Source organism: Ailuropoda melanoleuca, chromosome 12 (assembly GCF_002007445.2).
Source record: "Ailuropoda melanoleuca isolate Jingjing chromosome 12, ASM200744v2, whole genome shotgun sequence".
Taxonomy (NCBI): Eukaryota; Metazoa; Chordata; class Mammalia; order Carnivora; family Ursidae; genus Ailuropoda; species Ailuropoda melanoleuca.
In genome coordinates, this window is record NC_048229.1 from 5,492,534 (window position 1) to 5,506,517 (window position 13,984).

Below are 13,984 nucleotides of genomic sequence, written 5' to 3' on the forward strand. Positions count from 1 at the left end.
GGTGCACGCACGAGAAGGAACGGGTGGCACGTTAGCTGTACTGGGGGGACGGGGGCGCTTGGCTGCCTGCTGCTGCACCAAGTGTCTAAAAGCCACCTGAGTCCTGCGACACTGGAACCATGAAGAGAGACAGAAGCACCAGGAAAATGATGAAGAGGAGGTGAAAGGGAGGAAGGAAAAGAGAGAAGAGGGGGGCACAACAGAGGCCCCTGAAGGGTGTAGGGCAGCCTGGGTGGGGGGGTGAGGCGGGAGCCCAGCCATTCTAGCGGGAGCCCAGAGCGACCCAGAGGCAAGCAGGAGGGCGGGAGCGGGTGGGAGGGGCGAGAGAGCGAGAACAACCAGACCAGCACGCAGTATGGAGACGGTCTCTACCGGGCAAACGCCCCAGCCATCCTGGCCCCAGGACCCCCACCCACTCGCCTGCAGACAAGAGAGGAGAGAAGCAGCCACGCAGTGTAAGGACAAGCCAGGGCAATGACTCCAGCACAAAGACCGATGATTAAGGTAATGGTCCTGAGTCACCAGGGAAAGGTTCAATTACACCAGCATTAGGTGCTTATGAAAGCCGACAACGCTGTCAACTGTTTTTAAAAGGTTTCCTTCAGGGTTGATGGAGGCCAGGCCCAGGCCACTGATCTTTGTATAATCAGAGGAGGAAAGGATCAGTGAGAGGTTTTCAGATATAAGACAGAAAGAAGCGCACCCTCCGTGAAGGGTTCTGAGCCTGTGGGCAAGCTATAAACTATCCGGGGCTCTCAATTTTCCCACCTGTAAAATGGGGAAGCCTAACCAGACCTTCCTACTCCAAAATCCTGTGAGTCTGTGAAAGTGAAGTTCTCTGCTACCAGCTTACAAACTAGTACCTGGGACTGTGTTTACACAGAAGGTATCGCTGTCGTAACACAGGACAACGGAGGCGTTAGTAACCCTGAGGTTGTCAGCCTGGGAAACAGAAACATGTTTGTTTTATTTCCTTTCTCCTATTACAAAAGAAACTCAGGTGAGAGAGAGAGATGATGATGATACGTTACCCCCCCTGGAGGGGAAGAATCATCACAAAGCCCACTCCCTACCTTCCCCCATTCTAACCCGGACACTCCAACTGTCTCTGCTCTTCCCTCGGCCCAAGCTCCTTCCAGCCTCAGAGGGTTCCCCTCTAGCCTCTATCCCGCAGCTGGTGGATCCCTACTCTCCAGTCATATCTCAGTTTAAATATCACTTCCGGGGCATGGGGGAGGCGCCTGGGTGGCTCAGTAGGGTAAGCCTCCAACTCTTGGCTTTTGCTCAGGTCACCATCTCGGGGTGGTGGGATAGAGCCTCACATTGGGCTCCGCACTCAGTGTCGGTCGGCTTGGGTTTCTCGCTCCCTCTGCCTCTGCCCCTCCCCTGCCTCTCAAATAAATAAACCTTTAAAAAATAAATGTCACTTCCTGGGGAACTTTCCCCACCCACCCGCCCCCCAGATAGGTGAGGATCCCCTGTTATCCACAGTCATGGCAGCAAAGACCTTCCCATCCTAACTTCTTGTGGGATTTTGCTGTACACGTGGGATTCCTGCATGAATGTCCACGACTTCCCGAGAGTGTCAGTTGAACGCAGTGAAGGCCTTGCCTGCCTGAAGTGCTGCTCGGCCCCAGAGCCAGCACAGGTGGGTGGGTGGTAGGCACCCAAAGACTACCAAATGAATGGAAGGAAGAAAAGTAAAATCGCAAGCCAGTAACAAAGGGAGCCTCCTTTACTGCAGAGGCCCATCCGTTTCTCATCTTCATGACCCCTAATCTTCCTGCCCTAACATCAGACGATCTCTACCACGGGATTGAGCATTACAGAAAGAAAGTGCTATTTAAAAAAATCAAAGGATTATGAAATTTTCAAGATGTAAGTGCTACACTTAACATCCAAACAACCTAAAGAAAGCCAGATTATAGTCATCTGGAAAAAATAAAATTGGATCCAAACTTACACTGAACCCCAGGAAAACCCAAAAGACCAAATATGTAACTCTACAGAATTAAACTGTAAAAGTACGGGAAGAAATCATGGAGAAACTGTTTTCTAGTCGTACAGTTTAAAGGCCATTTAAGTATGACATGATATCCAAAAGCCACAAAATGAAATATCGCTCAAGTCTGCCATATATAAACAAAAATCTTACACAGCAAACACACACGCACACACAAACCTCACAAGCAAACTCAAACGGCCAATGAACCACTGGGGAAAATATGCGCAACTCACATCAGGGTTAAAAAACTGATCTCCCTATCACATAAAAAGCCACTGGAAATGCATAAGAAAAAAAACCCAAAAACAATAACAGATAAATGGGCAAAGCATAAGAACAGCTCACAGAAAAGGAAATACATACAACCCTTACACACATTTTTCACATGTTTAAAAAAAGGTCAACCTCACTCTCAATGAGCAAAACACACATTAAAATTACACAAATACTATTTTTTCATCTATAAAACGAGCAAAAATTCAAATGTGTAATAATGCTTTCTATTGGTGAGGCTATGAAAAAGCAGGCACTCACACGATCAGTGGAGTGTAAATTGGTTCCACCCCCAGGGAGAACATTAAACAGCAGCTACAGACATTATCAACACACACCCCCTTGGACTCAGCAATTCCACTTCTGGAAAAGTATCCTTCCAGCGGACTTGCCCAGCCGCAAAATGACGTATGGTCAGGGTTATTCTTCGCCACACAGTTTGTAAAGGCAACAGACTGGCAACGAGCTACAGACTCATAAACTGGGGCTGATTACATAGATGCTGGCACTGCCATACAGCGGACTGTGATGGGCTCTTTTTAAATATTGGGCAAGTTCATCATATAGCAACATGCGAGAGCTCTCCAAAATGCATTGTTCACCGGAGAAGCCAAGATAGAGGAAAACGTGTACAGTACATGACCATTTACACACCAAAAAAAGGAGGAAAAAAGAACACTCAGGTATCCCTTGTTCTACTACTAACCTTCAGAATCTCAAGTTGGGAACTGAAGAGATGTGTGTGTATCTGGTTGCCTCGATCACGCATAAACACTCTCTGGATGGATATGGGAGAACTAAAAGGCAATGGGTGCCTGTTGTATGGGAGGGAGGGGAATTCAGCTGATGGAGCAGGTGGGAGGGGCTTTGATCCTAGCCCCATGTTGGTACCATGCTCCTAGCTCATGCTTACTTGGCACTGTGTGGTCAACCCAGTCCTGACAGCTCTTCCTATAATGGTTCAGTCAATCCTCCCAAGAGCCCTGATCCCATGGGGGACAATTGTTATCACCCACATGTCACAAATGAAGAAACTGCAGCACAGAGAGGTTAGGTGACTTGCCAAAGTCACACAGCCCATAAGAAGCAGAGCCATGCATGAACATATTATCTTGTCCAATAATCACATTTCTAAAATTATTCCTTTAAGGTCATAGGCCATTTCCACTTTCTCAGGAACGAGCTGAGCCCCCATCTCACACCTGTTTCAGGCGTGATGCCAGCATCCCTCACTCCCTGCAGGGGACACGTAGCAAGCTCTCTGTTTAGTTCTGCAGAAGCCCCACCTCGCCCCTCCCCCTTGGGTTGATGGGGGACTCACAGGCCCTTCTCTCCAAATGAATCCCTTTCGACATTCCTCCCCAGCTCTCTGCTCTACAGTATTTTATGCTGCCCTGGGAATGGTACCCACAATTTTGTAACTGGTGACTGGCTCTTTCTCGTGGAAACGTGTATGTTGATGGTCTGGGCTTCAGCTCTGCTTGCTATGCATTTCTGCTTTGTTCCAGCTCCTCGGTCTGAACGTCTGACACATACTACGGCGATTCTAAAATGTCCATCCTTATACCTTCGCTCAACCGCACTCCGCAAAACTGAAAGAACAACTTCTTGCTAAGAGCAGCAGCATCTACAGGTGGCCCCCCAAGAACTGTGTGGGTGCCCTGCCCTGGAACGAGCTGGACATTTGGTTTGAATCCCCATGTTTCACTCATGAGCAAACAACAAGGGCACAGCCTTTGACAAAGGAAGGCGGCTCAGCCCTTAGGAAGAGCGAGAAGCACCGAGAACAAGCCTTGTTCTGCCGGGAGCCCGAGATGGAAAGTCAACCACTGACCTGGAAACAGGAGTCTGTCTCGCACACGACCTGACTGTGGGACCAGAAGGACCAAACCGCTTCTGACAAGGAGGATGGGATGGGGAGAGCTGAGGGGCTGAGGGTCGCAGGGGGAGTTGGGGGGAGGTGGCGGGCAGACAGGGCAGCGCGCCTTCCCAGCTTCAGTCTTGGTGCTAAATTTCCAGTGAGATCCATTAGCGGCACCCCAGGGTCAGACCACATGCTGTGGGGAGAAAGCTTCCCCGCCGGCCCCACACCAGGCCCTTTATCCTGGAAGTCTTCCGGTTGTGGGAGATGCAGTCATTTTAGAGATTGTCTGCCAAATGCCTGGGCCACAGCAAGGAGCCACTCTCCCCACCCCTCGCAAGCCCATCTGGCTGGAACAGGGGCAGAGCATCCCCACTCCGCTCACTGCTCTCAGCAGGGCACCAGCCCCCTGCATCAAGTGCGCTACTGCTGTTCAGGGCAGATACTGGTGTGCGGTTCCCTGCGGCGAGCACTGGCTTACTGAGCTCTGGAACTCAGCCCCCTTCTGTGAGACAGCCTGGGTCTAAAGTCAACAGGCCCTGCTACCTCGGGGCTGGGGGGGCACCTGGGGCGAGCCCCCTCACCGCCCTGGGCCCCACAGTCCCCATCTGCAAAAGAGGATAATCACAGCAGTGACGGAAGCCGCCTCGGAAAGCGCTCAGCACGGTGGCCGGCACACACTGCAGCTCTGTAGGCGCCCACCTGCCAGCAGGACTAGCACTGCCTTCAGCAGAGCAGTGCGCAGCCATGCACACACGGAGACCGCTGGTTACCTGATCTCGGTCACATCCGATTTGTCCAGCTTCTGCAGCTCCAGCTTGGCGGCCTCTAGGACGGGCATGACCTCAGTGAGGGCCGTCTCGGCCTCGGCCTTCTCCACTGCAATGATCTTGTTTTGTTCCTCTATCTCTATGGCTTTTTCTTCTGCGAGCTTCTTCTTTTCCTCAGCTGTGGGGGGGGGGGCGGGTTAGTGAGACCACTGGGCGTGGAAGGGAGAGACCGCGACCACGGACACAAAGCGGCACATGGCCCTCCAAGGTCGGTGCTGGGCTGCCAGGGCATCTAACGAGCCTTGGCCAATACGGTGGCCTTGGGTGTTGCTGCTAAAATAGAAGTGCCTACCGGGCGTGGGGTCTCCAACACCAGGAACGGGGCTCTGACTCTGACTGGCCCACCCGTGTCCCACTACTCCATCCCATGGGATAGCCCCCAACCCTGCTTGGCCAGTATGAGCTGAGGACACCAGGGTTGCCCTCCCTGTCTTTCTGGCTCACTGAGACCTCTTTGCTTCTCATCACCATCTCCTAGGTTCATTCGGGCTCCACGGAAAAGCCACCCCTCCTCAGGTGACCTGCCCTTTCTGTCACTCTCAACCTCATCGCTCTGTTTGCTTCATGACACTGAAGGAAACCTGGCATTTCACCTAATTATCGGCTCACTGAGTGTCTGGTCCTCTCACTAGAATGTAGGCGTCTCCCCAAGGGCTGTAGCCCCAATGCTTAGCGCAGGGCTCAGCTCATAGTAGGTGTACGGGGTTGAATGGTGTCCCCCACGATCCATGTCCACCTGCAACCTCAGAACGTGACCTTTTTTAGAAAGAGGGTCTTTGGGCATCTAATGAGTTCACGTGAGGTCATACTGGGTTAGGGTGGGTCCTAAATCCAATGGCTTGTGTCCTTATAAGACGACCACGTGAAGACAGAGAGACAGAGCGACAGAGAGGGAAGAAGGTAATGTGCCACCGAGATGAACTGAAAAGCTCAGGATTGCCGGCAAACACCAGAGGCTGGAAGAGGCAAGGAGGGCTCCCTCCCTAGAGCCTTTGGAGGGAGCACAGCCCTGCTGACACCTTGATTTCAACCCTGGCCTCCAGAACCATGAGAGAGTAAAGATCTGTTGTTCGAAGCCCCCGGCTGTGGTCATTTGTTTGGGCAGCTTTAGGAAACGAACACCCTGTCCCTTGTCCGGGGACACCCAGGTGGGACGGGAGCCCAAGGACTTGAACATCACGGCCATTCTTGTTACCACTTTGGCGTGTGGCCGTCCTATGTGCCCTGGGGCCCTGCTCAAGTTCACGTGGTCTCTGCTTCAGCAAACGGCCCCAGGGAACCCATACAGTGGGTGCTCGATACACACATAGCGGATGCCGTATTTTCTGACACGGCATTCTCTAGGGAGTCACGTCCACAGTCAACAAGCAAGCGCTGACCGAGCGTCTGTAGGCTGCAAAGCATGTACGGGCCCTGACGCTATGAGGGATCCCGGCCCTGGGAGAGATTCTCGCTGGAGCAACAGGAAGACAAACACACGGGAAGAAGGAAGCGAGGTCACAACAAAGAAACCGTCAGAACCGAAAAGCAGAGCGGAGACTGTCAGAACTGTCAAGGTGGGTGCCAAGGAGAGGGGTCTGTGGGGAAAGCATCACAGAGGAGATGCACCTGGAGAGGAGCCGGGTGGGGAGGAGGGCTGGAGGGACGGCAGGTGAGCTCAGCGTGGCCTGGAACCGGCAGGAAGGGCGTGCAAAGCCCCGCTCACAGGAATGTTCGTCCCGCTCGGAAGATAAAGGGCGGGCTGACAAATGGCTTCTTGGGGATGTCCCCCAGTGGAGCCCTGTCCTGTCTGGGGAGCCCCGGTCCCCGAGCTGGCCCCACACTCACCTATGGCTGTGTTGGTGACGATCTCCTCCAGCAGGGCCTCGCAGGCGGCGGACTTCTCCACCAGCACCACCTTCTGCACAGCCAGCTTCTGGTTCAGCTCGTCCAGCTGGATGGTGGCCTCCTTCAGCTTGTCCAGCCCCCCCTCCAGACGCTTGCACTGAGCTGAGGAAAGAGAGGAGCTGTATTCATCACCAGGGTGGGTGCTGTTCCCCACACACCCGGGCAAGCATTCTCGGGGCCTCACTGTGATCCGTCCCACTGGGGCTCTACCGAAAAAGTCATCTTCATAAGATGTCAGGCAACATTCAGTACTTCTACCGCCATGCTGGGACCACGTCGGCCAAAATAAGTGTATTTCTGAAAACAGTGCTTCCCTTGGCCAACAGCCAGAGCCAGAGCATTTTTTCAAAAGCGTTTTCCAACAGAGCACATTGCTGCCATCAGACTGTATCTCTAAGCAGTGAAAACGCAGAGCTCTGAGTGCATGACCCCACACTGACAAATAAAAATACGAGCGTGCCAGGCCTCTACCCGCCCAGAAGCATCACTCTGAGAAGTAAAATCCGGAATGTGCTATACTTTGTCTCAACCCTAAGTATGCCTGCTCTTGCTAGTAAATCACCCACTTAAAGAAAAGGTCAGCACTTCAGTCCCCACTCGCTCACCATCCCGTTCCCCCCCCTTACCTATGTTATACTGAGTTTTCTCATCCAGCAATTTTGAATACGTGCTAATAAAGTCAAGGTAGTTTCTGGGGGTTACATAGTTGCTCCGCCTCAATTTCTGTAGAAATAGTTTGCTGAATTCATCCACGGATTTATGGACCAAAACAACGTGTTCCACCACATCGCCTGAGTGCTCCACTGGGATCATCAGATTAGTCCCTGAGGAGAAGGGAAAGGAAAATGCCTCTGAGACAACGGAAAAGAGCAGCTTCCCGAAGAGTTAACACGGAATTCCTCTATGACCCAGCAATTCCGCTCCAAGGCATGGACCCAAAAAGACCTGAAAACGTCCGGCAGACTCCTGCAGGCCAACACTCACAGCAGTGCTACTCGCGACAGCCCAAAGTGGAAGTGACCCAGCGTCCGTCAAGAGAGGACCGGATAAACAGAATGCGGTCCACCCACACGACGGGAGAGAGGAAACTCTGCCCCGTGACACAACACGGAAAAACCCTGAGAACATGCTGAGTCCAAGAAGCCAGGCACAAAAGGACAAACATTACATGATCCGACTTCATGCAAAGTCTCTAGAACAGGCAAATTCAGTGACAGAAAGTAGATGAGAGGTTACGGGGTGGGGGCTGGGGCAGGGGGAACAGGAAGCTCGTGCTTCGCGGGGACAGTTTTGGTTTTACAAGACGGAAGGAGGTCTGGACCTGGATGGTGGTCACAGCCGCACAAGAATGTGAATGTGCTTAACGCTGCTAACTCAACTCCTAAAAATGGTTAAAACGGCAAATTTTATGTTATAGATGTTTAAGCACAATAAAAAGTGATATAAAGATGTTTACTAGAGAAAGGAAAAGAGCAGCTATCTCTTGGTTGGTCGCTCTTCTGGACCACGGGACAGATCCGAGCTCTGGCAATTTCTCTTTCCCTGCCGGTAGGACAGTCGGTCTCCCAGGCTGGCCGTGCCACTGTCCGGGGCAGGGGCTCAGGGTTTCAGGAGGGAAATACACCCAGAGTCCTTGCTGGATCCCTTGCGCCCAGCACACAGTGGGCACAAAGTGGGCCTTCCTCTAAGTCTGTTGAAACAATCATCTCTTCCGGTGCTAAGACCACATCCCTTGGATTACCTGACAGGCGGCCAAACACAGTCGCTCAACACAGAACGTGCCTTCAGCTAAAACAAAGGAAGAAAAGAGTGACCAAAAGTAACCATTCAGCCAGATGCTGCGGGTTCGATCTTCAACTACACGAGGGGCCAGCACAGCACAGCCCACGGACCTATTTTACAGTGCCCGTGAAAAACTACCTTACACGTACCCACGCTTTGGGGCACAGTTAGCCCAATGCCAGGGACTCTGTTCCAAGAAAAAAGAATTCAAAGCTAATTCCACGTGGTGCTGTTTATGACACAGAGCCACCGAATGCTGACAGCAACCCGAAGCCTTGCTAACGCACGGGGGTGGCTCGCGTGCGCCCGGAAGCTAAGGCACATCTACACTGGGGCTGGCAGACCGTGCAGGACAGGTCCGGCCCCCGCCCGGGTTTGTAAACACAGTATCATGGGAACGCAGCCATGCCTGTTCACGGACGTCCTCTCCGTGGCCGCCTTCGTGACGCAGTGGCAGGAGTAGCTGCAACAGTGCCCACACGACCCACGAAGCCGAAAATATTTATCATCTGGTCCTTTACAGAAAAAGTTCGCTGATTCCCCAGTGAGATGGTCAGCACAGAGCCATTCTCCTGGCCCCTTTCCCCTGCGTGTTGACTGAAATTATGAGCACTCCCTGCGTAAAGGGACAAATGATTCATTTGCTGAATATGTAGGTAGAAGGTGGCCGCCCAGCATCATTTGCCGTCAAGGTCCGAATAAAAAAGCTTTTCCCTAACGATAAATTGATTTGCTTTCTTATTTCGAAGATTGAAATTAATAATCAAGGACTTAAGTGTCTGAAGCTTCTGAGCAAATTCAACGCTGATTGAGATCAGTCTACTAAAAGGTCCTTCGGTCATCCTTTGTTTCAAGGATCAGCACACTTTTTCTGTAAAGAGCTAAACAGTAAATATTCAGCCTTTGTGGCCACATTCTGCAGGAGCCATAGACTCTGCGTTCATCGACAAATGAGCCAGTGTCCCAATCACGCTTTGTTTCCTGAAACAAGGTGTGGGCCGCAATTGGCCCAAAGGCCGTGATGTGCCAACCCCTGCTTTGGATGACACCTGATCAATTCTATCCTAAATTGTCCTTCTAAGTCCCCAGAAATCCCTTTATTTTTTTTTAAAGATTTATTTATTTAGAGAGAGAGAACTCAAGCACACAAGCTGGGGGATGGGGAGAGGGAGAGAGAGACTCTCAAGCAAATTCCGCGCTGAGCACATGGAGCCCGATGCAGGCCTTGGATCCCAGGACCTCGAGATCAAGACCTGAGCCAAAATCAAGAGTTGGACGCTGAACTGACTGAGCCACCCAGGCGGCCCCAGCCCCCTGAAATCCCTTTAGATTAAAACACAGTATAAACCAAAACACTGCCAAACTTCAAAACCATTCATAGCAGGGGGGTGAACGGTGAAGGGATCTACTGGACCAAAGTTCAAAGTCAGCAACGCTATAACAAGTTGTTTTGTTATACCATTAACACCCCCGCCCCCCGCCCGTTAGCCGTCACGTACCTAAAAACGACTTAGCGACCGCGTGCAGGGCTTGAGGAGGCCAGGGCATGAACCAGTCGATCCCGGTGTTATTTACAAGACCTTGAGAAGGAGAAGAGACCAAAGAGATGACCAGTTTGCAACCTTGAGATGCTCGAGGACAGTGACATGGTCTCCAGCACCCAGCACATTGGTGAAAGAGCTGGACGCGTCCAAGACGAATTCACCCAAAGCAGAGTTTCTCAGCCTCAGCGTGACTGACATTGGGGTGGTCATCCTCTGCGGTGGGGCTGTCCGTGCCGCGTGGAACATTCGGCAGCACCCTAGCCTCTAACAACTGGATGTCGGTAGCACGCTCCCTGACCCACCCAATGTGAGCAAAAGTGTCTTCAGGCATTGACAGATGTCCCTGAGAGGGGGGCCGGTAAAATCACCCCCCACTTCAGAACCTCTGCCCTAGAGGTCTAGGGACGGCACCTTCCGAGAGCCTGGCAGAATGTTCCAAACAGAAGAGAGCAGAGAGTGGGGCCTGTGAGCGTTTCCTCGTGTCGGAAGACAGCGCCCCCCATGGGCAGCCCAAGAGCCCGCCGGCCATCACGAGGGGCACAGCGGGGCCCATCCTACACTGCAGGGTGCAAATTTTAGCCCAGGGACCACCCCATGCTTTGCTTTGCTGGGAACGCCCTGCTGAAGGGGGGTGGGGAATGGCTGTGCAGGCTCAGCTCAGGGGCACCTGGGAAATTTCTGCACCAGGTCCTCAGGGTGTCCCCGACCGGCGACATGCCCAGGACAATGTGCAGGTTATTTGCGCTCTTGTTCACGAAGTACTGCCACACGGACTCCTTGGCCGGGCCCGTCCCTTGCTTCAGGGCTTCTTGTCCAATCTGACTGAGGATCGCCTCCTTTTCCTCTTCTGGGAAAAGCGCGGGTACGATCCCTGGAAAACAAAGACACCCTGGGTTTTTCAGCCTGAGTCATCATCTCTCCAGGCAACGAAGTGACAGAAGCACAGCGACCTGGGAGGAGCAGGGGTTGCCAAGGCCGAGGAGGAGGGCTCGGCCCCGACTCTGAGCCCCGAGGCTCACGTGCCGTGTCAACCCCTTTGAGCCTCAATCTCACCGGCGAAATGGGAGAGATCAATGCCTCTGCTTACCTGGGAGTGTGATCGTGAGTGTCAAAGCAGAGGTGCTCAAGCAGGGACAACCGTGCCCCCTGAGAGACACCTGGCAATGTCTGGAGCACGTGTGGTTGCCCCAGCTTAGGTGTGTGTGTTGGGGGAGGCGCTGATGGCACGGAGCGGGGAGAGGTCGGGGTGCTGCCAGCCAGCCTGTAACGCCCAGGAGGGCGGCTGATGTCCTTAGGAGCAGGGAGCAGAACTGCTGCCGGGTGTAAGGGCTTCAGAAAACAAACAAATAACCTAGTCCGTGTGGGGTGCTACTAAGTGAGGCCCTCCAGAGCACTCTCGGCCTTCACAGAAAATACACCCCAGCCCTGCAGTGGGGTTTACAGGTACCGAAAACAGGGCTGACGCGTCCCCCTGCCCACGAGCCTGCAACCCCTGTGTGCAAAGTCTGATGCCAACCCAAGGAAGCGTGTGCTAAACGCCCTGTCCGTAGTCCGGACTATAGACACCCCCGGCCCTCAGGAGCCTTCACAACGCCCTGGAGGAGGCTTCTCAGGGGAGGGAGACCCTGCCCCCAGGGGAGCTAAAGCCAGGAGGAAGGCGGGAACCTGCCCCTAGGCTGGAGAGTGGAGTCCTGTTGTTTGCGCACCACCCCCCCACCCCGTCCCCACTTCCTGGCCACAGGTCTCTCCTTTCCTTTGGACAATCTCTTCTCCTCCATTCTACAACTTCCTGTGGTTTGGGTCTGCCCATCAGAACCCCTGCACCAGCGGCCCGCGTGACGTTCGGGGGGGGCGTGTGATCCGAGCCGACACTCGCATCACAACATCTGGGAAAGAGAGTCTCGTTCACCCAGGCTGAGCAAGGAAGGTGCAAGCCTGGAGTTTCTAGTGCCCATTTTTTGGTTTGGTTCTGTTTTTTTGTTTTTTAAATTACTTTGTGAAAATCCAAAAGTGCAAAGACAAGAGAAAAACGGTAGAGCCAAGACAGGGAGGGGGAGAGACGGATGTGTAACTGATCTCTCTTGAGAGATCCAACCTTACCCCTGGACTTTTTCAGTTTTGTGAATCAATACAGACTCCTCCATTTCTCTTTAATTTCATGTAAGCCAATCAGAGTTGAGTTTCCCATCATGTGCAACCACGGAGGCCGCTAAAGAGAGGGGAGGACAGGGAGAGTGTGGCAGGCAGGAGGAACCGCGTGGGCAAAAAACGCAGAGGCAGGACGGCACGTAGGAGGGGAGAGGAACTCGGGCTGCAGAAACAGAAGTCAGTCCACGGAGACCCAGAGCACTGAAAGCGTCGGAGAAAGGGAACTGGTGACATGCACGGACGGTGGGGCTTTAGGAAGCAGGGAGATCAATATAGAGATGTTTGTGAAAAGTCAAGGTCAGACATGATGAGGGTCTGGCTCTGATGGATGATAAAGGGGACAGGAGGGAAAGGACAGGTTTCAGAGACAAACGAGAAAGCATGATATAGGAGACGTCGGGAGATGACGCACTCCATGGTTCAGGCCTAATGAGAATTCTGGAATAACGAAGTAAATGGGAAGGGGCAGAGAGAGCCCCCTGACAACAAGGAAGCAGCCAGATTCTCGCTAGTTGGGATGTCATCTTACTGTATCTACACCGTTTCAGATTAGTTAGTACCACGCCTTCTCATTAAATATCTGATGTGTTCCCATAAGGAACCAAGCTGACACTGCAGGCCTGGGGCTGCGCTCCTTACAGAGGCCTACCTACAGGGTTGGCCCCTGGCTGGCGTCTGGGAACTTGGACTTTGGGGGGTTCCCACCGCCGTTCATAGATCCGAGTGGCCAACTACAAACAGCGTGGTTTAGGCTGATCACCTGCTTCCCCTCTGGAAATCTAGAATTTTGGTCAGTGCAGGCAGCAGATGCCTATGTGACCAGCACCCAGTGAATACCCTGGGTGTGGAGTCTCTCCCGGGCTTCCCTGGGAGACGACACTTCACGTGAGCTGTCACAATCAGATGAGGGAGAAGCTAAACGTGTTCTGTGTGAATGCCCTGTGTGCCTGGCTCCCGAGATGCCCCCATGGGCCTCTTCCCCTTTGCCGATGGTGTCCGTGTCCTTCTGCTATAATTAGATCATAGCTGAGTATTCTGCAAGAGACAGAGGAACTCGCTCCTGGTTCTCCTACCATCTCAGCCTCTGGCTCACTCCCCTGCTTTTCCTGAACCCAGGCCTGGGCTCACCTGATTTCTCGCACTCTCCCCCCAGATGGTTCCATCCATTCCCCAGGCTTGGGGAACCACACGCCAGTGATGCTAAAATTGACATCTCCACCCCGGGCCCCTATTCTGAGAGCCAGACCCCTACAATCCAACCGCCCATCTGCTCCAGGTTGAATTGTATTCTCCCCCAAAAAGATGAAGTCGCCAGGACCTCAGAACGTGACCTAACTTGGAAACAGGGTCTTGTCAGAAGTCATCACGTTAAAATGAGGTCACTGAGGTAGGTCTTCAGCCAGTACAACTGGTGTCCTTATTATAAAAAGGGGAAATATAGGTGCAGAGACAGACATACACACACAGTGAGAAGGTGAAAGCAGGACCCGGGTGAGGCATCCACGAGCTGAGGAGTGAGACCAGCAGAAGCTAGAGAAAGGCCTGGGACAGTCTCCCCCAGAGCCCCAGAAGGAACACAACACCACGGTGTGGGACCACCAGACTGGGAGACAATAAATATTTGTGGTTTCAGATTTTTTTTTAAAGTAATCTC

At 52.8% G+C, this 13,984-nt stretch overlaps 1 protein-coding gene across 9 annotated transcripts in view; it reads right to left on the reverse strand.

Moving 5' to 3' along the window:
* DNAH10 (dynein axonemal heavy chain 10) overlaps nt 1-13,984 on the reverse strand; it is a 130,438-nt gene that overhangs the window by 21,135 nt on the left and 95,319 nt on the right. For all 9 annotated transcript variants that reach the window (XM_034638953.1, XM_034638952.1, XM_034638954.1 and 6 more), the window contains 5 exons: nt 10,850-11,053; nt 10,138-10,218; nt 7,483-7,680; nt 6,797-6,958; nt 4,913-5,087 (listed from right to left, as the gene is read on the reverse strand). In XM_034638953.1, coding sequence (XP_034494844.1) covers nt 4,913-5,087; nt 6,797-6,958; nt 7,483-7,680; nt 10,138-10,218; nt 10,850-11,053 — 820 coding nt within the window. The remainder of the gene's footprint in view (nt 1-4,912; nt 5,088-6,796; nt 6,959-7,482; nt 7,681-10,137; nt 10,219-10,849; nt 11,054-13,984) is intronic.